This window comes from Diceros bicornis, chromosome 5 (assembly GCF_020826845.1).
Source record: "Diceros bicornis minor isolate mBicDic1 chromosome 5, mDicBic1.mat.cur, whole genome shotgun sequence".
NCBI lineage: Eukaryota > Metazoa > Chordata > Mammalia > Perissodactyla > Rhinocerotidae > Diceros > Diceros bicornis.
The window spans coordinates 13,870,564-13,893,958 of record NC_080744.1 but is presented as its reverse complement, the minus strand read 5'-3'; the positions used below and the strand labels follow the sequence as shown (position 1 = coordinate 13,893,958).

General features: G+C 36.4%; 1 protein-coding gene across 6 annotated transcripts in view; it reads right to left on the bottom strand.

Moving 5' to 3' along the window:
* RALGAPA1 (Ral GTPase activating protein catalytic subunit alpha 1) overlaps window positions 1-23,395 on the bottom strand; it is a 247,265-nt gene that overhangs the window by 39,162 nt on the left and 184,708 nt on the right. For all 6 annotated transcript variants that reach the window (XR_009220006.1, XM_058540714.1, XM_058540717.1 and 3 more), the window contains one exon: window positions 6,287-6,442. Coding sequence is in view for 5 of the 6 variants with exons in the window: in XM_058540714.1 (XP_058396697.1) it covers window positions 6,287-6,442 (156 nt within the window). In the remaining variant the exon portion in view is untranslated. The remainder of the gene's footprint in view (window positions 1-6,286; window positions 6,443-23,395) is intronic.

The window sequence follows — 23,395 nt, the reverse complement described above, 5'->3', positions numbered from 1 at the left end:
AAAGCAGTGACATTTTGAAATTTTCTCACTAAAACAAACAAATAAACCCTTTAAATTGCTTTAAGTAAAAAAGTCTATCTAGCTAGGGTAATTTTCTTCAATAAAATAGGTATAATTATTTTAACAAGTAAAATAATATACATGCTTACATTATAAAATTTTTAAAAATTATAAACATATGCTCACATTTAAAAAAGTTATAATACTTCTGGCATCTCAATATTAAACAATTAGAATATTATGCCATGAAATTGCCTGTGTTTTTTCTCCTTGTTAAATAATTGGAAAAAATACTAGAACTTTCCCACTTGGTAAATTATCTTATAATTTTAGTTTGGAATTAATCAGCTTAAAGGAAAAATTAAATCAACACATTTTTTTAAGGTGTGATGTCAGCAAAATGGTGGACGAGGGAAGTTCCACGCTCTTGTTCCTCCACAGAAACACTGAAAAAACATAATCTTATATGAAGAAAACATGACTCCACAAAAAAACTGTTAGAGCCAATACATGAATTCAGCAAAGTTCCATGACACAAAAGTAACACATGAAAATCACTTGTATTTCTTTATACTAACAATGAACAATTCAAAAGGAAATTATAAAAACAATTTCATCAAAAAGAATAAAATACTTAGGGATAAATTTAACCAAGAAGGAGAAAGACTTGTAGGCTGAAAACTACAAAACATTGCTAACAGAAATTAAAGACTACACAAGTATATGAAAAGATATCCCATGTTCATGGATTAGAAGGCTTACTATTGTTAAGATGACAATACTACCCAAAGTGATCCAAAGATTCAATGCAAACACTATCAAAATCCCAACAAAGTTTTTTTCAGAAATAGAAAAACCAATCCTAAAACTCATACAGAGTCTCAAGAGAGCTTGAGTAGTAAAAACAATCTTGAAAAAGAAAAAGTTGTAGGACTAACATTAGCTAATTTCAAAACTTACTACATGGGCCGGCCCCGTGGCTTAGCGGTTAAGTGTGTGCGCTCCGCTGCTGGCGGCCCGGGTTCGGATCCCGGGCACGCACCGACGCACCACTTCTCTGGCCATGCTGAGGCCACGTCCCACATACAGCAACTAGAAGGATGTGCAGCTATGACATACAGCTATCTACTGGGGCTTTGGGGGAAAAAATAAATAAATTTAAAAAAAAAAAAAACTTACTACAAAGATACAGTAATTAAAGCATTTAATTAAAGCAAAAGGACAGACACTGAGACCAATGGAATAGAATAGAGGGCCCAGAAAAAAACTCTTGCATATATGGCCAATTGATTTTTGACAAGGGTGCAAAGATCATTCAGTGAGGGAAAGCTTAGTCTTTTCAACAAATGATGCTGGAAAAACTGGATAGCCACATGCAAAAGAATGAATTTGGACCTTTATCTCATACCATATACAAAAATTAACTAAAAATGGATCAAAAACTTAAATGTAAAAGCTAAAACTATAAAACGCTTAAAAATCCTCATGACACTGGATTTGGCAATGATTTCTTGAACTGACACCAAAAACAGAGCAACAAAGAAAAAAATAAAGTGGATTTCATCAAACTTAAAACTTTAGTGTATCAAAGGATACTCACACAACAACGTTCACTGCAGCAGTATTCACAATAGCCAAAAAGTGGAAATAACAGTGTCCGTCGATAGATGAATGGATAAATGACACGTGGTGTATACATATAATGGAATATTATTCAGCCATAAAAAGGAATGAAATTCTGATACATGCTACAGTATGGATGAATCTTGAAAACATTATCCTAAGTGAAATAATACAGACACAAAAAGACAAATACTGCATGATTCCACTTACATGAGGTACCTAGAAGTGGAATCATACAGTATTCACTTCAAATTCATAAAGACGGAAAATAGATTAGAGGTCACCAGGGGCTTGTTAATAGGTACAGAGTTTCTGTTTGAAAGGATAAAGTTCTGGGTCTTTCAGTTTCCAGTCTGGCATGTAAGGAGCTTAGAAGTCACCACTCTGTCCTAACAATAAATAAGAACCTGAACAAACTGAAAAATAACTACTCTTCTTACGTCCGATAAATGAAGTTACAGTGTAAACCGCTGCCACCAAAATTAGGCAGACAGGCAGAATAATAATGTAACGGAGCAGAAACCTCTGTAGGAACCAGTGCCAGGGTAGGAAAACCTGCCCTGTATTGACAAACTGCTAGAGCCTCAGTGTGGACAACTCTGAGAGACTGAAGAAGCATCAGAACCAGAGTCATATCTGGCAGGGATGCTGGAATTACAACTATGATTAATATGCTAAGAGCTCTAATGGGAAAAGTAGACAACATGCAAGATCAGATGGATAATGTAAGCAGAAAGATGGAAATTCTCAAAAAGAATCAAAAATAAATGCTAGAGATAGAAAACAATGTAACTGAAATGAAGAATACTCTTGATGAGCTCATTAATGAACTGAACATGATCAAGAAAGACTCTCTGGGCTTAAAAATATAACAACAGAAACTTCTAAAACTGAAAAGCAAAGAGAAAAAAAACCAGAATAGCATATCCAAGAACTGTAGGACAACTACAAAAAGTGTAACATACATATAAGACGGAGAAGAAAGACAGTAAGGTACAGAAGCTATATCTGAAGCAATAATGACTGAGAATTGCTCCAAATTAATGTCACACACCAAACCACAGATACAGGAAGCTCAGAGAACACTAACCAGGATAAATGCCCAAAAAACTACACCTAGGCATATCATGTTCAAACTTTAGAAAATCACAGAAAAAGAAAAGTCTTGAGAGAAGGCAGAGGAAAAAAACATTTAATCTATACAGAAGCAAAGATAAAAATTATATCTGACTTCTCCTCAGAAACCATGCAAGCAAGAAGAGAGTGGAGTGAAATATTTAAAGTGCTGGGAGAAAAAACTACCAACCTAGAATTCTGTACCCTGCAAAATTATCCTTCAAAAGTAAAGGAGAATAAAGACTGTCTCAGACAAACAAAAATTCAGGGCATTTGTTGCCAAGAGAGCTGCCTTACAAAAAATGTTCAAAGTAGTTCTTCAGAGAAAAGTAAAATGATATACGTTAGAAATTCAGATCTACATAAAGAAAAGAAGAGCATCAGAGAATCAGTAATTGCAACAATATATTTGATTGTTAAGAAAATAATAATAGCAAAAATTACTTAATTATGTATGCTTATGTATAAGTGAAATGAACGATAGCAATGATACGAGGGATAGGAGGGAAGAATTAGGCATATTGTGTTACTATAAGGTACTTGCCCTATCCATGAAGCAATACAGTGTTATTTGCAAGTAGACTTGGGTTAGTTGTAAATGTATAGTACAAACTCTAGGGCGATGACTAAAAAAAGTTAAAAAAGAAAAGTCTAATTGATACACTAAGAAAGGATAGAAAACAAAATCATATAAAATGCTCAATTATAACCACAAAAGGCAGAAAAAGTGTGAAATACAAAAATAGAACAAAGAACAAGGGTAAAAAAATAGAAAATAGTAATAAATATGGTAGATATTAATCCTACTGTATCAAAGACCACTTTAAATGTCAATGGTCTAAACATCACAATTAAAAGACAAAGATTATCAGAATGGATCAAAAAAACCAGACCCAACTATATGCTGTCTACAAGAAACTCACTTTAAATACAAAGACATATACAGATTAAAAGTAAAGGGATGGAGAAAGATATACCATGCTAACACCAATAAAAAGACAGTGGGAATAGCTATATTAATTTTAAATAGAGAAGACTTCAGAGCAAGGAAAGTATCAAGGATAAAGAAGGGCACTACCTGAAGATAAAGGAGTCAGTATCCAAGACCACATAACCAATTCTTAACAAATATGCACCTAACAACAGAGTGTCAAAATACATAAGGCAAAAACTGATAGAACTATAAGGAAAAATAGAAGAATCCACTATTATGGTAGGAGACTTCAATACCTCTCTATCAGAAATGGAGACATCCAGCAGGCAGAAAATTGGTACGGATATAGTTAAACTCAAAAGCTCCATAAATCAACTGGATATAACTGACATTCAAAGACTACTTAAATAGCAGATTACACATTTTTCCCAGACTCACATGGAAGAGTCACCAGAAAGGCTACATTTGGGCCATAAAATACACTTTAACAAACATAAAAGAATAGAAATTATACAACGTCTGCTTTCAGACCACAATGGAATTAAACTAGAAATCAATAACAGAAAGATTGCTGGAAAAACCTCAAAATACTTGGCGATTAAACAACACACTTCTAAATAACATACAGGTCAGAGAATTCTCAAAAGAAAATAAAAAATATTTTGAACTAAATGAAAATGAAAAAGTTTAGAAATGGATACTTGTGATGGTTGTACAACACTGTAAGTGTACTTTATGCCAATTAACTGTATATTTGAAAATTGTTAAAATAGTAAATATTATGTTATTTTACCACAATAAAAAAAAACTCTTTCCATACTTATAGATGAATAAAACTATTAATGTTCAAAGTTTAATCCCTCAAAATTCTCTAATAAATCCAGTACTTAAAAATTGCACCATTTAAGGGTATAATTTTAATTACAACTCAACTATTTAATAATTCTTAAATAGTGTTATCATTTCCCAAATTAATTTTGTTATGATAATGGATTGTTAAACATCCATTTCAGATTCTTCTTAAATAATTAAGGACAAACTCTTGTGATTGTTTTGAAGGAGATAAGAAATCTTACTTATTTGACATTTCTACAAAGGCTGCAGGAATAAAATTTCAAGTACTATATAATTATAAGATTTACTATAGTGAAGTAAAAATATCCTGACAATTTTCTTTTTTTAAAAAAAGCATTTTAACAAAAAATGATGCACTTTGTTCTGTGCTTATGTTTGCAATTTAAGATAATATTAATTTTATACTCTGCTCTAGGATTTAAAAGTTGTATCCATGGAGCCATGAAAATGAAAAATATGAGTCACTGCCAAGTTCTTAAGGATTAAAATTATTTATCTTTTTGCACTATACTCACAATTGTCTCTATTTTGAGTATGGCTTATTTTCATACAGATTTAAAATGAGTTGATGGAAGAAAGTGCTTAATTGAAGTTTTTTACTCCAATCCAACTCTTCACTGTCTTCTTGTCAGTATTCATGGCTCATTTTGTACTTCTAAATACTACACGCCAAGCAATTCTTTAGCAAACCTGTTACTGAATGTACTTTCCTACATTTATCAATTACTCCCACGTTTACTCCTCATTCCAATCTAATTAGCATTCATGTATTAGTTTTACTAACCATACTCATTTAATAGGCAGTTTCCAACAGTATTCTAAAATGTAAACAAAAGACATCAAGGGTGTTAAATCAATCTTATAAAATACTTGAGAGGAGTTTTGAAGTTCCTTTTCAAAAGAATGAGAATAACACTGTTTTCACAGCTTGTTAATGAAGTGTGAAGAGCTCTGATATCGGGCATCAGCCTATCAAGCAAAATGACCTATGATATTAAGTTGGTTACATTCAGCAGTAGTTTTGAGTAAACTGAGGAGGAAGAAGAGGAGGAGAAAGAGAGAGAGAAGGAGGAGAAGGTAAAGAAAAGAAACGACGGACAAGGTTTTACTCTTAAAAATGTTTCTCCCTAACAAAACCAAACACGGATTGAATACATACAACTGTACTCTGAGGTATCTCTGCGGGTCACTCGAATAAGTTTTGAATGGAGGTGCCAGGAGAGCAAATTGGTGGTGCAGGTTTTAAAAGATCAAGAACGGTCATCAAAACCGTTCCATTATATCTCTCATAAATTCTAAGGGAGTAAACTTTATTTTAATTAACGATATCTCATTTTATCTGCTATATTAGTTTGTGAAAATTTACAATAAAGCATGCTATATTTTAAGTGCTTTATAATAATTTACAGTTTATTTTTTTCCTCTCCCTCAATCAATATAAACATTATATCTATCCATGTGTGAAGGGGCTTGAAATATAATTTCACCAGTTTGAACATATGAAGAAGTTTTTCAATTTGTCATATCCCCATTTTCTTGCAGACAAATCCTTTGTTAAGACTATAACCTTCAATCATATCAGTAAGGAACACAGTTTGCTGTACAACAATCCTGTTTCTGAAGACAGTATTGGGTGAAGCGTGGAGTACTCAGAAATAGTGCTTGATCAATTACATTACTTCCTTACATATTTTACGTATTAATTTTCTTCATTACTAGGATTTTAAAATTCGGAGAACTTTTTTTCTCAGCACTTACTTTTTTCGTCAAAGAGTCATCAGAATCAGAAGGCATTCTTGTTGATACATGAAATATTACTTCTACTGTAGAGGTAGCAAAATATGGTGTGGTCAATCCAGTGCTTTTGTTTTTTTGTAGTCCTCCCATGAAACCGCAATGGTTTGTAAGATTTACCTAGAAGCAATGAAGAGACACATAATATTAATCAACTAAACAAAACTCAAAAATTTACTACTGAAAAAGATTCCAATTTCTCACTTTGCAAAACATGGACAACAAAGTCTTTTGCATGTTATCAACCAATGCTCAATCCAGAATTATTAGTTAGAGCTGCTCTGTTCACACTGGTATGTTTTTATTAAGTATTTGAGGATTTCTAATTAGTAGGAGTTAATTAGGAAAGAAATCAACTGCTGTGTACTATACATCTTTTGTTAGGCTACTAGGTGTTAATGGTAAATTATAAAGGCTATGGGGAGACACCAAGGCCAGAGAGCAAAAATCAAGTGGGAAAAATCAGGACTGGAAATGATCTGGGGAAGAGTAAAAACAGTAATGTCACTTTGACAAAATTATTAATTAGGTATGTCATATTTACACATCACAACTGGCTTCCTAATTATTGGCACCTATCATAGCCCAGAACAAAAATATAAAAATGCAGAACTTAACTACACTTCAAATACATTAAAAAAGTACAAACTAATCTGTGCAAAGATATTTAAACATCTTTTCTCCTGATTATAAATATTATACATGCTAATATCAGGATCATTGCCTTGGATGATATTCTCCGGACTTGTGCAATGCACAGAAGCCAGCAACTTGTGTTCATTGTAGAAAATTAAAGACACATTGGAAAGAAAAGAAGAAACAAAATTTAAATATTGCTTGTATCTCTCTACTCAGAGAAACTACTTATGCATATGCTTTTAAATAATAAAATCTGAATATCTGAAAAAGTGGAGAATTATAGAAACAAATCTCTGCACCATGTGAGCTAAACATGTCTCAACTATCAATATCAGTTACTAAAGGCTAAACATACGAGTAACAAATTAGTTTTTATGCCATTACCACGAAATTGCCTCAATCACTTATAATATTTTTAAATTTACTTTTTTGACTCAGTAATACATTCACATAAGTAAAAATTCAAAATTCTTCCTTCCATATCTCTCGTCTCCAGCTACTCAGTTCCCCTCCCAGAAAGCAATTTCTCAAGTATCCATCCAAAACTGTTCTCTGTATATCCAAGTAAATTTTTATATATATGTGTGTATACACACACAGTGTGCATATACAATGTTCTCCACTTGGCTTTTTTGCACTTGAAACATCCTGAAAAATACTCCTTGTTTGTAAGTAAAGAGCTTCCTCATTTTTTTGTTTTCATGGATTCAAAGAAGTCCATTTTCTTGATAAACAATAACTTAACTAGTCCTCTACTTGAAGGATATTTAGGCTGTTTCCAATCTTTTGCTATTACAGTCAATGGTGCAGGGAATAACACTGAACACATCATATTGCATTTCTGAAAGTAGATCTGTAGGACAAATAGTCAAAAGTGGAACTTGAAGTCAAAGGGCACGTGCACTTCTCATTTTGAAACCCACTACCAAAGTGCTCTCCACAGATGGCGCCAAGAGTGTATGCAGTACCTGTTTCCCTCACATCTGCTCAAATCTATTGTCAAACTTTATGACCTTTGCTAATCTGATAGGGAAAAAATGGTATCTTAGTGCAGCTTTTTGTTGTTTTGTTTTGGTGAGAAAGTTATTTATTTTTAAGTCAATTCTCTGATTATGTAAAGGAGAAAGTCTCAGTTTAGTGTTCCTTTGCTGTAAACACTTCTCTAACACTTGCTGATCTCTATTTTTTTAATTAAACTTTTAATCTAGAGATAATGGTAGATTCACATGAAGTTTTAAGAAATAATAAAAAGAGATCCCATGTTTCTTTTACCCAGATTCCCCCAATGCAAAACCTATTACAAATGTTAAGAATAAAAATATTACAAAATATATTACAACCAGGATACTGACACTGATATGGGTAAGAGACAGACATTTTCATTACCACAAGGATGTTGCCCTGTTACATGAGCCATACTCACTTCCCTCCTATTCTATCCTCTCCTTAACCCCTGGCAATAAACTAATCTGTTCTTTACTACCAAAACTGTCATTTCAAAAATCTTATATAAATGGAATTATACAGTATGTAACGTTTCCAAGTGTTTGGACATTTTCCTGTTATCTTTCTGTTAATGATTTCAAGTTTGATCCCACTATAGTTGGAAAACATACTGTATCACTTAAAGTCTTTAAATTTGCTGACATTTGTTTTATGGCCCAATCTATAGTTATCTTGGGACATGTTCCACGGGCACTTGAAAAGAATGTTCTGATGTTGTTGGGTGGAGCATTCTATAAATGTCAATTAGATCCTGGTGGTTGACGGTGTTGCTGAGTTCTACATACTTGCTGATTTTCTGTCTAGTTCTTCTCTCAGTTGTTGAGAGAGGGGTGAAGTCTCCATCTATAATTGTGGATTTGTCTATTTCTCCTTTCAGTTCTATCAGCCTTGCTTCACATATTTTGCAGTTCTGTTGTTTGCTGCACACAAATTTAGGATTGCTGTTTTCTTGGTGGAGTGACTCTTTTATCGTTACATAATGTCCCTTGTCTCTGGTAATTCTCTTTGCTCTAAAGTCTACCTTATCTAATATTACTGTAGCCACTCCGGCTTTCCTTTGATTAATGTTTGCACAATATAACTTTCTCCATCCTATTACTTTCTACCAGCCTAAATTGTTATATTTGAAGTGAGTTTCTTTTATAGCATATAGGTGGGTCATGTTTTTCAATCCACTCCGCCAACTTTTAATTGGTATATTTATTTATTTATTAAAATTTTTTGTTTATTGCAGTAACATTGGTTTATAACATTGTAAAAATTTCAGGTGTACATCATTATACTTCTATTTCTGCATAGATTACATCATGTTCACCACCAAAATACTCATTACAACCCATCACCTCACACATGTACCGAATTATCCCTTTCACCCTCCTCCCTCCCCCCGTCCACTCTGGTAACCACCAATCCAATCTCTGTCCCTATGTGTTTGTTTATTGTTGTTATTATCTACTACTTAATGAAGGAAATCATACGGTATTTGACCTTCTCCCTCTGACTTGTTTCACTTTGCAATATACCCTCAATGTTCATCCATGTTGTCACAAATGGCTGGATTTCATCGTTTCTTATGGCTGAGTAGTATACCATTGTGTATATATACCACAGCTTCTTTATCCATTCGTCCCTTGATGGGCACTTAGGTTGCTTCCAAGTCTTGGCTATCGTGACTACCGCTGCAATGAACACAGGGGTGCATGTACCTTTACAAATTGGTGTTTTCAAGTTCTTTGGATAAATACCCAGCAGTGGAATAGCTGGATCATATGGTAGTTCTATCCTTGATTTTTTGAGGACTCTCCATACTGTTTTCCATAGTGGCTGCACCAGTTTGCACTCCCACCAGCAGTGTATGAGAGTTCCCTTCTCTTCACATCCTCTCCAACACATGTTGTTTCCTGTCTTGTTAATTATAGCCATTCTGACGGGCGTGAGGTGATATCTCATTTTAGTTTTGATTTGCATTGCTCTGAGAGTTAGTGATTTTGAACATCTTTTCATGTGCCTGTTGGCCATCTGTATACCTTTTTTGGAGAAATGTCTGTTCAGGTCTTTTGCCCATTTTTTAATTGGGTTGGTAGTTTTTTTTGTTGTTGAGATGCATGAGTTCTTTATATATTTTGGAGATTAAGCCCTTATCAGATGTATGGTTTGCAAATATCTTCTCCCAATTGTTAGGTTGTCTTTTCGTTTTGTTGATGGTTTCCTTTGCTGTGCAGAAGCTTTTTAGTTTGATGTAGTCCCATTTGTTTATTTTTTCTATTGTTTCTCGTGCCCGGTCAGACATGGTGTTTGAAAAGATGTTGCTAAAACCGATGTCGAAGAGCGTACTGCCTATGTTTTCTTCTAGAAGTTTCACAGTTTCAGGTCTTACATTCAAGTCTTTAATCCATTTGGAGTTAATTTTTGTGTATGGTGTAAGGTAAGGGTCTACTTTCATTTTTTTGCATGCGGCTATCCAGTTTTCCCAACACCATTTGTTGAAGAGATTTCTTTTCCCCATTGTACGTTCTTGGCTCCTTTAACAAAGATTAGCTGTCCATAGATGTGTGGGTTTATTTCTGGGCTTTCGATTCTATTCCATTGATCTGTGTGTCTATTTCTGTGCCAGTACCATGCTGTTTTGGTTACTATAGCTTTGTAGTATATTTTGAAATCAGGGAGTGTGATACCTCCAGCTTTGTTCTTTTTTCTCAGGATTCCTTTAGCTATTCGGGGTCTTTTGTTGTTCCATATAAATTTTAGGATTCTTTGTTCTATTTCTGTGAAAAATGTTGTTGGAACTTTGATAGGGATTGCATTGAATCTATAGATGGCTTTAGGAAGTATGGACATCTTAACTATGTTAATTCTTTCAATCCAAGAGCACGGAATATCTTTCCATTTCTTTGTGTCTTCTTCAATTTCTTTCAGAAATGTTTTATAGTTTTCGGTGTACAGATCTTTCACCTCTTTGGTTAAGTTTATTCCTAGGTATTTTATTCTTTTTGTTGCAATTGTAAATGGGATGCTATTCTTAATTTCTCTTTCTGCTACTTCATTGTCAGTGTACAGAAATGCAACTGATTTTTGTATGTTGATTTTGTATCCTGCAACTTGACCATATTCGTTTATTACTTCTAAAAGTTTTCTGGTGGATTCTTTAGGGTTTTCTATATATAAAATCATGTCATCTGCAAATAGTGACAGTTTCACTTCTTCCTTTCCCATTTGGATCCCTTTTATTTCTTTCTCTTGCCTGATTGCTCTGGCTAGGACTTCCAGTACTATGTTAAATAGGAGTGGTGACAGTGGGCATCCTTGTCTGGTTCCTGTTCTTAGAGGGATAGCTTTCAGTTTTTCACCATTGAGGATGATATTAGCTGTGGGTTTCTCATATATGGTCTTTATTATGTTGAGGTACTTTCCTTCTATACCCATTTTATTCAGAGTTTTTATCATAAATGGATGTTGTATCTTGTCAAATGCTTTCTCTGCATCTATTGAGATGATCACGTGATTTTTATTCTTCATTTTATTAATGTGGTGTATTATGTTGATTGATTTGCGAATGTTAAACCATCCCTGCATCCCTGGAATAAATCCCACTTGATCATGGTGTATAATCTTTTTAACATATTGTTGTATGCGATTTGCTAGTATTTTGTTGAGGATTTTTGCATCGATGTTCATCAGTCATATTGGCCTGTAATTTTCTTTTTTTGTGTTGTCCTTGTCTAGTTTGGGTATCAGGGTAATGTTGGCTTCGTAGAATGAGTTAGGGAGCTTCCCCCCCTCTTTAATTTTTTGGAAGAGTTTGAAAAGGATAGGTATTAAGTCATCTTTGAATGTTTGGTAGAGTTCACCAGGGAAGCCGTCTGGTCCTGGACTTTTATTTTTCGGGAGGTTTGTGATTACTGTTTCTATCTCCTTACTGGTGATTGGTCTATTCAAATTCTCTACTTCTTCTTGATCCAGTTTTGGAAGGTTGTATGATTCTAAGAATTTATCCATCTCTTCCAGATTGTTGAATTGGTTGGCATATTGCTTTTCATAGTATTCTCTTATAATCTTTTGTATTTCTGAGGTGTCCGTTGTAACCTCTCCTCTTTCATTTCTGATTTTACTTATTTGTGCCTTCTCTCTTTTTTTCTTGGTGAATCTAGCTAAAGGTTTGTTAATTTTGTTGATCTTTTGAAAGAACCAGCTCTTGGTTTTATTAATTATTTCTATTGGTTTTTTGGTCTCTATTTCATTTATTTCTGCTCTGATTTTTATTATTTCCCTTCTTCTACTGATTTGGGGCTTTGTTTGTTCTTCTTTTTCCAGTTCCTTTAGGTGCAGTGTTAGATTGTTTGAGATTTTTCTTGTTTGTTGAGATAGGCCTGTATCGCTATAAACTTCCCTCTTAGAACTGCTTTTGCTGTATCCCATAAATTCTGGCATGTCATATTTTCATTTTCATTTGTCTCCAGGTATTTTTTGATTTCTTCTTTGATTTCTTCGTTAATCCAGTCGTTGTTTAGTAGCATTTTGTTTAATCTCCACGTATTTGTGGTTTTTCTGATTTTCTTCCTATAGTTGATTTCTAGTTTCATACCGTTGTGGTCAGAAAAGATGCTTGGTATTATTTCAATCTTCTTAAATTTATGGAGACTTGTTTTGTAGCCTAATATGTGATCAATCCTGGAGAATGTTTCATGTGCATTTGAAAAGAACGTGTATTCTTCGGTTTTTGGATGGAATGCTCTGTATATATCTACTAGGTCCATCTGTTCTAGTGTGTCATTTAAGGCCAATGTTTCCTTATTGATCTTCTGTTTGGATGATCTATCCGTTGGTGTAAGTGGAGTGTTAAAGTCCCCTACTATTATTGTGTTACTGTCTATTTCTGTTTTTATGTCTGTTAATAATTGCTTTATATATTTAGGTGCACCTACATTGGGTGCGTAGATATTTACAAGTGTTACATCCTCTTGTTGGATTGTTTCCTTGATCATTATGTAATGCCCTTCTTTGTCTCTTTTTACAGTTTTTGTTTTAAAGTCTATTTTGTTTGATATGAGTACTGCTACCCCAGCTTTCTTTTCATTGCCATTTGCGTGGAGTATCTTTTTCCATCCCTTCACTTTCAGTTTGTGAGTGTCTTTAGGTCTGAAGTGTGTCTCTTGTATGCAGCATATATATGGGTCTTGTTTTTTTATCCAGTCCGCCACCCTATGCCTTTTAATTGGAGCATTTAGTCCATTGACATTTAAAGTAGCTATTGAGGGCCGGCCCCGTGGCTTAGCGGTTAAGTGCGTGTGCTCCGTTACCGGCGGCCCGGGTTCGGATCCCGGGCGCGCACCGACGCACTGCTTCTCCTGCCATGCTGAGGCCACGTCCCACGTACAGCAACTAGTAGGATGTGCAACTATGACATACAACTATCTACTGGGGCTTTGGGGAAAAAAAAGGAGGAGGATTGGCAATGGATGTTAGCTCAGAGCCAGTCTTCCTCAGCAAAAAGAGGAGGATTAGCACGGATGTTAGCTCAGGGCTGATCTACCTCACAAAAAAAAAAAGAAAAAAAGTAAAGTAGCTATTGATAAGTATGTACTTACTGCCACTTTTTAACTTTTTTTTTCTCAGTGTTTTAGCAGTCCTTCTCTGTTCCTTTCTTCTTCTATACAGAATTGATGGTCACGTTAGTTTGACCTCTGTCTGAAAGCTGTACTCTAACTCCCCTCCTCCCTCCTTTTATGTTTTTGATATCATATCTAACCTCTTTTTTGTGCATTTGTATCCATTACGTTCTTAGCATGGAAATAGATAATTTTTCCTATTTGTGGTCTTCTCTTTTCCCCTTAAATCAGTCCCTTTAACATTTCTTGTAGCACTGGTTTCTTGGTGACAAACTCCTTTAATTTCTGCTTGTCTGGGAAATTTTTGATCTCTCCTTCCATTTTGAATGATAACCTTGCTGGGTAGAGTATTCTTGGCTGTAAGTTTTTTCCTTTTAGCATTTTAAATATATCGTGCCATTCTCTTCTAGCCTGTAAGGTTTCTGCTGAGAAGTCAGCTGATAGCCTTATGGGGTTTCCTTTGTATGTAACTTGACATTCTCTTGCGCCTTTTAGGATTCTCTCTTTATCTTTAATTCTGGACATTTTGATTATGATGTGTCTTGGTGTGGGCCTCTTTGGGTTTATCTTGTTTGGGGCTCTCTGTGCTTCCTGTACCTGGATGTCTGTTTCCTTCCTTAGGTTAGGGAAGTTTTCATCTATTATTTCTTGAAATAGATTCTCTACCCCCTTGTCTCGCTCTACTCCTTCCAGGACACCTATAACACGGATGTTAGTGCGCCTGATGTTGTCCCAGAGGTCCCTTAGATGGTCCTCACTCTTTTTAATTCTTTTCTCTTTTACCTGTTCATCTTCAGTAATTTCTTCTAGTCTTTCGTCCAGCTCACAGATCTGTTCTTCTGTATCCTCTACTCTGCTTTTGAGTCCCTCTAATGAATTTTTCATTTCCAGTATTGTATTCTTCATTTCTGATTGGCTTTTTTATATCTTCCATTTCTTTGTTGACATTCTCACTGAGTTCATCTATTCTTCTCCCCAGATCAGTGAGCATCCTTAACACTCTTAGTTTGAACTCTCTGTCAGGTAGGTTGCTCATTTCTGTTTCACTTAGTTCCTTTTCTGGGGTTTTGTCCTGTTCCCTTACTTGGAATGTATTCTTTTGCCTCCTCATTTTGCCTCTTTCCCTGTGCTTGTATCTACGTATTAGGTAGGTCAGCTAGGTCTCCTGCTCTTGGATAGGTGACCTTATGTAAGTGATGCCTTAGGAGGCTTCCAGTGTCCTTCCCTCAGTTCTCAATGTTCCAGGGGTGACCCCTATGTGGGCTACGTGTGTCCTTCTGTTGTGGCCTGTTTGCTCTCCCTGTAGGCGCCCAGGGAGGCTGAGTTATGCTCCTGGCCAGCTGTTGCAATGCTCAGCTGCTTGTAGTTGTTGTGGGCCCTTCAGTCTCTTTATCAGGTGTGGGGAACCCCAGCACAGTTGGCTGCAAGTTCTAATACCACATTTGTGTTGCAGTATTTCTTTTAAGTGAGTAGGCCCCCAGCGTGGCAGGTTGTTAGGCTCAGGGCCTTACAATTGCTGTAAGCCTGTAGCCTATTAGGTCTCTTGTCAGCTCTCTGAGGACTGCAGCTGGGTGGGGCTGGCCTCAGGCACAGGAGCACCCAATTGTTTCAGGCTTTGGAAGGTGGGGCAAACCCCCTATGTGGGTCTTTGAGAAGCACAAGTCTTCTGCAGCTGACAAGCCCTGCCGCCCACAGGTCCACACACACAGTCAACACAGTCCTGCCCCGTGAGCACCCCGACCTCCCCAAGCGGACCCAGTCTCTCCACGGCGGGAGCCCCACATACTCTGCCACTGCCCCACACTCTCCGCCCGCTCCTTGTGCACACCCTGCCCCGCTAAAGTTGGCTCAGTTGCCAGGCTGCAGAGAATCCAGTCACCAATCTATGCAGGCCCACAAGTTGCCTGAGGGCTTGTTGTTGGGTGGGGCCAGTCTCTAGGGTGGGCTGCCTGCCCTGGCTGAGCTGGATTAAATCGGTGCTCTAGCGGGTGGGGCAGACCCTGGGCTAGCAGGCCTCAGGGAGAACTCCAATGGTGTCTGTGTCAGCACGCCCACACCAGGCCACAACAATGGCCATCACCAATGTCCCAGTCCCTGGAGAGGTCTCACCCCTCACGGAGATGCACTCAGGGCCTATTAGGTTAGTCTCTTTTTACCACAGCACTGTGCACCTTTCTTTCTGGTGATTTTAGGATGCTTTCTGAAATGGGTGAGTTTGCGCGTGGGCCCTTTAAGAGCCGGTTTTAGTTTCTTTGTGAACCGGGTTTTCTGGGGTTACTCCCCAATGTTTTAGTAGCAGGCAAAGTCAGATATTATGCCGCTGGTCTCGATTGTGCTGGGTCCACAAAATGCCCACGGCGGGGGCGCTCTCCGGCTCAGGGCCCCGTGCCTCCAGGGAGGGCTGTGTACCTATGAGCTGCTCCCGGGCAGCCGTGAAGCTGGCGGCTTGTGAAGGCGATGTTTTTCCTCTCCAGAAGGGTGTCTTTGCCTCTTCTACCTCAGTTAGGATTGTCCGTTGTTGCAGGAGTTCCTCTTATCCAGTTTTCAGTTCTGTCTCAGGGGTAATTTTTCCACGAGTAGTTGTAAATTGGCTGGGTCCACGGGAGGAGGTGAGTTCTGAGTCTGCTTATGCCGCCATCTTGATCTCTAGAAGCTAATTGGTATATTTAGACCATTTATATTTCATGTGATGATTGATATGTTAGGGTTTAAGTCTGTCGTTTTATTTTTTGTTTTCTGTTTATTTTCTCTGTTTTTTTTCCTCTGTTTTATTTTTCTTGCCTCCTTTGGGTTACTTGAACATTTCCTAGAATTCCATTCTTATTTATCTATCATTTTTTGAGAGTATCATTTGGTAAACGGTTTTGAGTGGTTGCTCTTGGCATTATACTATATGCATATAACTTATCACAGTCTAGTGATGTTGTCATTTTACCAGTTTGAGTGAAATACAGAAACTCTACCTCACTTTATGTCCCTTTATCCTCCCCTGTTTGTAATATAATTGCCATGAATATTTTCATTTAGAAACATATCAAATAGTGAAATAATTTTTGCATCAACCATCAAACAAACATAATGAAGAAAACTCAAGAGGAGAAGTAAAGCCTAGTGTATTCACCCATATTTTTTCTTGCCATGCTCTCTCTTCCTGATGTTGCAAGGTTCCTTCTATCTTTTCCTTTCTGTTAATAGAACAACTTCTAGTGGTTCTTTTAGGGTAGGTCTGCTGGCAACAAGTTCTCTAAGTTTTCCTTCATCTGAGAATGTTTCACTTCATTCCTTCGTTAGCTATAGGATTCTAGGTTGACAGTTCTTTTTCTTTCAGCTTTTGGAAAATATTATGTCACTTCCTCTCACCAACATAGTTTTTGATGAGAAATTCACTACCATTCTAATTGTTTTCCCCTTATAGGGAAGGTAATTTTTCTCTGGATGCTTTTGAGATTTTTTTTTGTCTTTAGTTTCCAGGAGTTTAATTATAATGTGTCTTAGTATGAATTTCTTTTGACTTATCCTATTTGGGTTTCACCCAGTTTCTTCCATCTATAGTTTTATTAGCTTTATTTCTCTTGTCAAACTCAAGAAGTTTTCAACATTATTTTTTCAAGTAATTTTCAGACCCAACCTCTTTCTCCTCTCCTTCTGGGATTCAGACAACAGAAATCTTAGATATTTTGTCATAGTCCCACAGGTCCCTGATGCTCTGTTCATTGTCTTTAAGTCTATTCTCTCTCTGCTGTTCAGATTAATTTTTACTGTTCTATCTTTCTAGTTTACTGATTCATTCTTCCGTATCCCCATCTCTACCTGACTCTGTTACTGGGCCCATCTACTGAGCTTTTTATTTCACAGTTCTTATATTTTCAGTTCTAAAATTTCCATTAAGTTCTTCTTTGTATCTTCCATTTCTTTGTTGAGACTTTCTATTTTTCATTCGTTTTAACTATGCTTCTAATTGTTGTTGAAGCATTTCTATTACTGTCACTTTAAAATCTCTGTCAACTTGGTGTTGGTATCTATTACTTTCTTTTCATTCAGTTTGATTCCTTCCTGGTTCTTGGTATGATTTTTGATTGAAGCCTGGACATTTTCATATTATGTTATGAGACTAAGAATCTTATTTAAACTTTCTGTTTCAGCTGGCTGTTTTGTGACACAGCTCCATTTGAGAAGTGGGGGCAGTACTGTCTCATTATGGCCAGGTAGAGGTACAAGTATAGGTTCCCCACTTAACCTCCACTGACATCCAGGGAGGGGAGATCCTCATTACTGGCTAGATTGAGGTAGGAGTTCTGGCTTCCTAGGCGGTGTCCACTTAACAGTGGTGGGGGTGATCTCACTATTGCTGGGTGATGGTGAAAGGCCTAGTTCTCCCCTAGGCCTCTTCTGACCTACCCCAGTGGACAGTGGGAGGGGCACCTCATTACTGCTGAGGAGATGGAATTCCAGGTTCCTCATGTAGTCTCCACTGGCACTGTGGTGTGGGTGTGGATGGGGGACTAGACACCAGCTGGCAGAGATAAGTCTTGGCTTTCTACTTGGCCTTCTCTGACACTATATGATATTACTCCAGTGTGGTGTTGGGGATGTTTCACTACAGTCTCCTGAGGCTCTCTAATTGACCTTTGTTGTCAGGGGTGGGAATGGGGGTCACAGAATCTTCTGTGGTATTTGGCTGGAGTAGAGCAGCTATTGTCTAAATGTTTTCTGTCTTTCTAGGTTGCTCCTTTCTGGGTCCTTTGGCTAGAAAGAGTGGGTTTTGTTTTTTTTTTCAGTTTGCACTCATTGATGTTTCTAGGTGGCTGGCTTCTTCAGCTTCAAGTCTGAGATACATAAGGCAAAAAGAAAACCCCGAGAATTCACCATCACATCATTCATTGGTCCCAAATTCCCTAGTTGGTCTGTCTTCTTTTTTCCACCTTTCAGTCTTATGTTTGTTTTATATGTAATGTCCAGGGTTTTCATTGTACTTAGTGTGAAGAATAGGGCGAGTGTGTCTACGTGATCTTCTCAGAAGTGAAAGTTCTTACTGTGCAATTTAAAGAATTTTAGTATATTCACAGATAAGTGCATCATCACCACAGTCCATTTCAGAACATTTTCATCACTTCAGAAAGAAACCCTGTACCCTTTAGCTGTCACCCTGATCTTCCCTCATTCTCCTAATCACCCTAAGCAACTGCTAATCTACTTTCTGTAGAGAGAGAGATATATATGTATATGTACCTATTGTGGATATTTCATATAAATGGACCATAACATGTGGTCTTTGTCACTGGTTTCTTTCATTTAGCTTAACGTTTTCAAGGTACATCCACATTGTAGCACGCGTCAGTACTTCATTCCTTTTAATGGCTAAATAATATTCCATTAGGTAGAGAACCCACATTTTGTTTATCCATTCATCCACTGACGGACATTTGGGTTGTTGCCATCTTTTGGCTATTATGAATAATACTGCTATAAACATTCAGACACAAGTTTTTGTGTGGATATATTCTTTCAGTTTTCTCAGCTACGTACCTAAGTGTGGAATTTCTGGTCATGTGATAATTCAATGTTTTATTGTTTACTGCAGCCAGATTGTTTTCGACAGCAGTTGCACCATTTCACATTCCTACTAGCAGTGTATGAGAGTTCAGTTGCTTCGAATCCTATTCTATAGCTGTTACTATCTGACTTTTTGATTTTAGTCATCCTGATGGGTGTGAAGTGGTATCTCATTGTGGTTTTTTATCTTTATTGAGGTCACATTGGTTTGTTAACATTATATAAATTTCAGGTGTACATCATTATATTTCGACATCTGTATAGATTGCATTGTGTTCACCACCAAAAGTCTAGTTGCCATTCGTCACCATACATATGTGCTCCTTTACCCCTTTCGCCCTCCCCCCACCTCTGCCCCTCTGGTAACCACCAATCTCTTCTCTGTATCTATGTGTTTGTTCGTTTATCTTCCACATATGAGTGAAGTCCCAGTGTAATTGTTTTTCTCTGTCTGACTTACTTCACTTAGCATAATTCCCTCAAGGTCCATCCATGTTGTCACAAATGGCACTAGTTCATCTTTTTTTTGGCTGAATTGTATTCCATTGTATATATATACTATGTCTTCTTTATCCCTTCATCCATTGATGGGCAATGAGGTTGCTTCCAAGTCTTGGCTATTGTGAATAATGCTGCAGTGAACACAAGGATGCACATATTTTTTCGAATCAGTGTTTTCATGTTCTTTGGATAAATACCCAGAAGCGGAATAGCTGGATCATATATTATTTCTATTTTCAATATTTTGAGAAATCTCTATACTGTTTTCCATAGTGGCTGCACCAATTCACATTCCCACCAGCAGTGTACGAGGGTTCCTTTTTCTCCACATCTTCTCCAACACTTGTTATTTCTTGTCTTTTTAATAATGGCCATTCTGATGGGTGTGAGGTGATAGCTCATTGTAGTTTTGATTTGCATTTCCCGAATAATTAGTGATGCGTCACATCTTTTCATGTGCCTGTTGGCCATTTGTATATTTTCTTTGGAAAAATGTCTGTACATATCATTTGCCCATTTTTTGATTGGGCTGTTCATTTTTTTGTTGTTGAATTTTATGAGTTCTTTATATATTTTGGATATTAACCCCTTATTGAATATATGATTTGCAAATATTTTCTCCCAGTTGGTGGACTGTCTTTTTGTTTTGTTGATGGTTTTCTTTGCTGTGCAGAAGCTTCTTAGTTTGATGTAGTCCCATTTGTTTCTTTTTTCTTTTGTTTCCCTTGCCTGAGGAAACATGATATTCAAAAAGATACTGCTAAAACCAATGTCAAAGAGCATATTGCTCATGTTTTCTTCTAGGAGTTTTATGATTTCAGGTCTTAAATTCATATCTTTAGTCTACTTCGAGTGAATTTTTGTGTATGGTGTAAGATAGTGGTCCAGTTTCATTTTTTTGCATGTGGCCATCCAGTTTTCCCAAAACCATTTGTTCAAGAGACTTTCCTTTCTCCATTGTATGTTCTTGGCTCCTCTGTTGAAAATCAGCTGTCCACAGATGTGTGGGTTTATCTCTGGGCTCTTAATTCTGTTCCATTGATCTGTGTTGTCTGTTTTTCTGCCAGTACCATGCTGTTTTGATTACTATAGCTTTGTAGTATATTTGGAAATCAGGGAGTGTGGTATCTCCAGCTTCATTCTTTTTCCTTAGGATTCCTTTGGCCATCCAGGGTCTTTTGTTGTTCCATACAAAATTCAGTATTCGTTGTTCTATTTCTGTGAAAAATGCCATTGGGATTCTGATTGGGATTGCACTGAATCTGTAGATTGCTTTAGGTAATATGGACATTTTAACTGTTAATTCTTCTAATTCATAAGCACAGAATATTTTCCCATTTGTTTATGTATTCTCTGATTTCTTTCAATAATGTCTTATAGTTTTCAGTGTACACGTCATTCAACTCCTTGGTTAAGTTTATTCCTGGGTATTTTTTTCTTTTTGTCGTGACTGTAAATGGGTTTCTATTTTTGATTTCTCTTTTTGCTAGTTCATTGTTAGTTCATAGAAATGGGAGTGATTTTTATAAGTTGATTTTGTACTTGCAACTTTACTATATTCGTTAATCATTTCTAACAGTTTTTTGGTGGATTCTTTAGGGTTTTCTATACAGAATCTCACTGTGGTTTTGATCTGCATTTCTCTGATAGATAATGATGTTGAGTATCTTTTCATGTGCTTATTGGTCACTGTATATCTTCTTTGGAGGAATGTTTACTCAAGTCCTTTGGCCATTTTTTAATTGGGTTGTTTTCTAATTACTGATTTGTATGAGTTCTTTGTATATTTTAGATCAAGTCCCTTATCATACATATGATTTGCAATAATTTTCTCCAATTCTGTGGGTTGTCTTTTTATTTTGTTGACGTCCTTTGAAGCACAAAAGTTGAAATTTTGATGAAGTTCAATTTATTTACTTTTTCATTTGTTGCTCATGTTTTTAGTGTCATATATAAGAATCCCTTTTATCTGCCAATTATACCTCAGTAAAGCTGGGGGGAAAAAAGAATCTTTTGCCAAATCCAAGGTCATGAAGATTTACCTCTATATTGTCTTCTAAGAGGTTTATAGTTTTAGTTCTTACATTTAGTTGTTTGACCCATTTTGAGTTAATTTTTGTATACAGTGCAAGGTAAGAGTCCAACCTCATTCTTTTGCATGTGATTACCAGTTGTCCTAGTACCATCTGTGGAAAGGCTATTCTTTCTCCACTGCATGGTCTTGGCACCCTTGTTGAATCAGTTGACCTTAGATGTGTGTGTTTATTTCCGGGATCTCAATTCTATGCCATTGATCGATACGTCTATCCTTGGTGCAAGTACCACACTGTTTGATTAACATCGCCTTGTACTATGTACTATGTACTATGTACTATGAAATGAGGAAGTGGGAGTGCTCCTAATTTGTTCATTTCAAAATGTCCTTGGCTTTTACCAATACTTCTGGTTGGTTTGTTTTTTAACAGAAAATCTATTTATAATGTTTCTTTATACTTTCCAAAGCACTTTCACATACATAATCTCAACTGAACTTCACATGATATCTATTGGGTAAAAAAGTATATTAAGTTTCACAAATATGCAGACAGCCCCACAGAGCTCAGGTAACTTTTACTTAAGGTGAGATAACAGGTTAGATCAGCTACAAAACACATACTGAACGATAAAGGCTTATGTATTTGACACTGTGCAAGGCATTGAGATTTAAAAAGAAAAATCAATGAGATGAAAGTGACTGCCATCTAGGAGCTTAAAGTCTTGTGCAGTGGTCTTTAACAACTTTGCTCATGTACTCTCTGCAAGACTTTTGTGAAACTATGTATTAAATTGACAACTGCAATGAAAATTTTAATCATAAGTTTAAACTGTTGCAAAATATATAATTTCCAGTGTACTGTATGTTATATATAGTGCTTTAAATATATTTGCATCAAAACCTTAGAGCTATAGATTTGGCTGATACAACATATATAAAATGTCTGCTATTAATTTAATGACAATCAGCTACATCAAATTTACTTTCTGTTAGAACATGTCTGACATTCCTTTTTTCAATTTAAATAAACATATTAATACAAATCTCTATGACAAATATCTCGCTTCTGAGTTATAATTCTAAGATAGATAGATTTGGTACAGGAATCTTGACATGAGTTAGTTGCCAGGATGACATAAAGTGCAACACCTTTCAATAGTTCTTGCTTTGCTGTCAGAGATTCTCCCTCAGGAACACATGCCCTTGAATGAACTGTCTTTTTTTGGTGCCAAGCCATCTGGGGCACTGTAGGACTTGGGTGAGTGAGTGGTACGCCTTTCTTTTACAAAGCTGAAGAATAGAAAAGGCGAGGCAAGAGACTGCAGAAGGGTTCTCAGGCATTAATTTTAGTAAAGGTGAGGATCTGGAAACTAATCTCCTTAAAACTAACTATGCTGATGTGCCTCCTAGAAAGCCTTGGTGTAGCCCTAAGAATGTTCATGTCTTAGTTTGAAGATCACTAGTCTAGTGATCACAGCTGTGAGGAAAATCCAGAGCTTCTAAACCTGTGAGTTTAGTACTCTCTGACAACATATTGTCTCAGAAAACAGTCAACAACTTTCCTTTCAAAGTCCCAACTGCTGCTGTCTTTGTAGATGAGATGTAAGGCAGAAACAATAACAAACCCGTTGTTAAGCTGTTTAGTCTCCTAAAATAATGCTTCTAAAATAAGCTAGGAAAAAAAAAAAGAACACCACTGCTTCCAAACAGAAATAAAATGATATTTGGTATAAT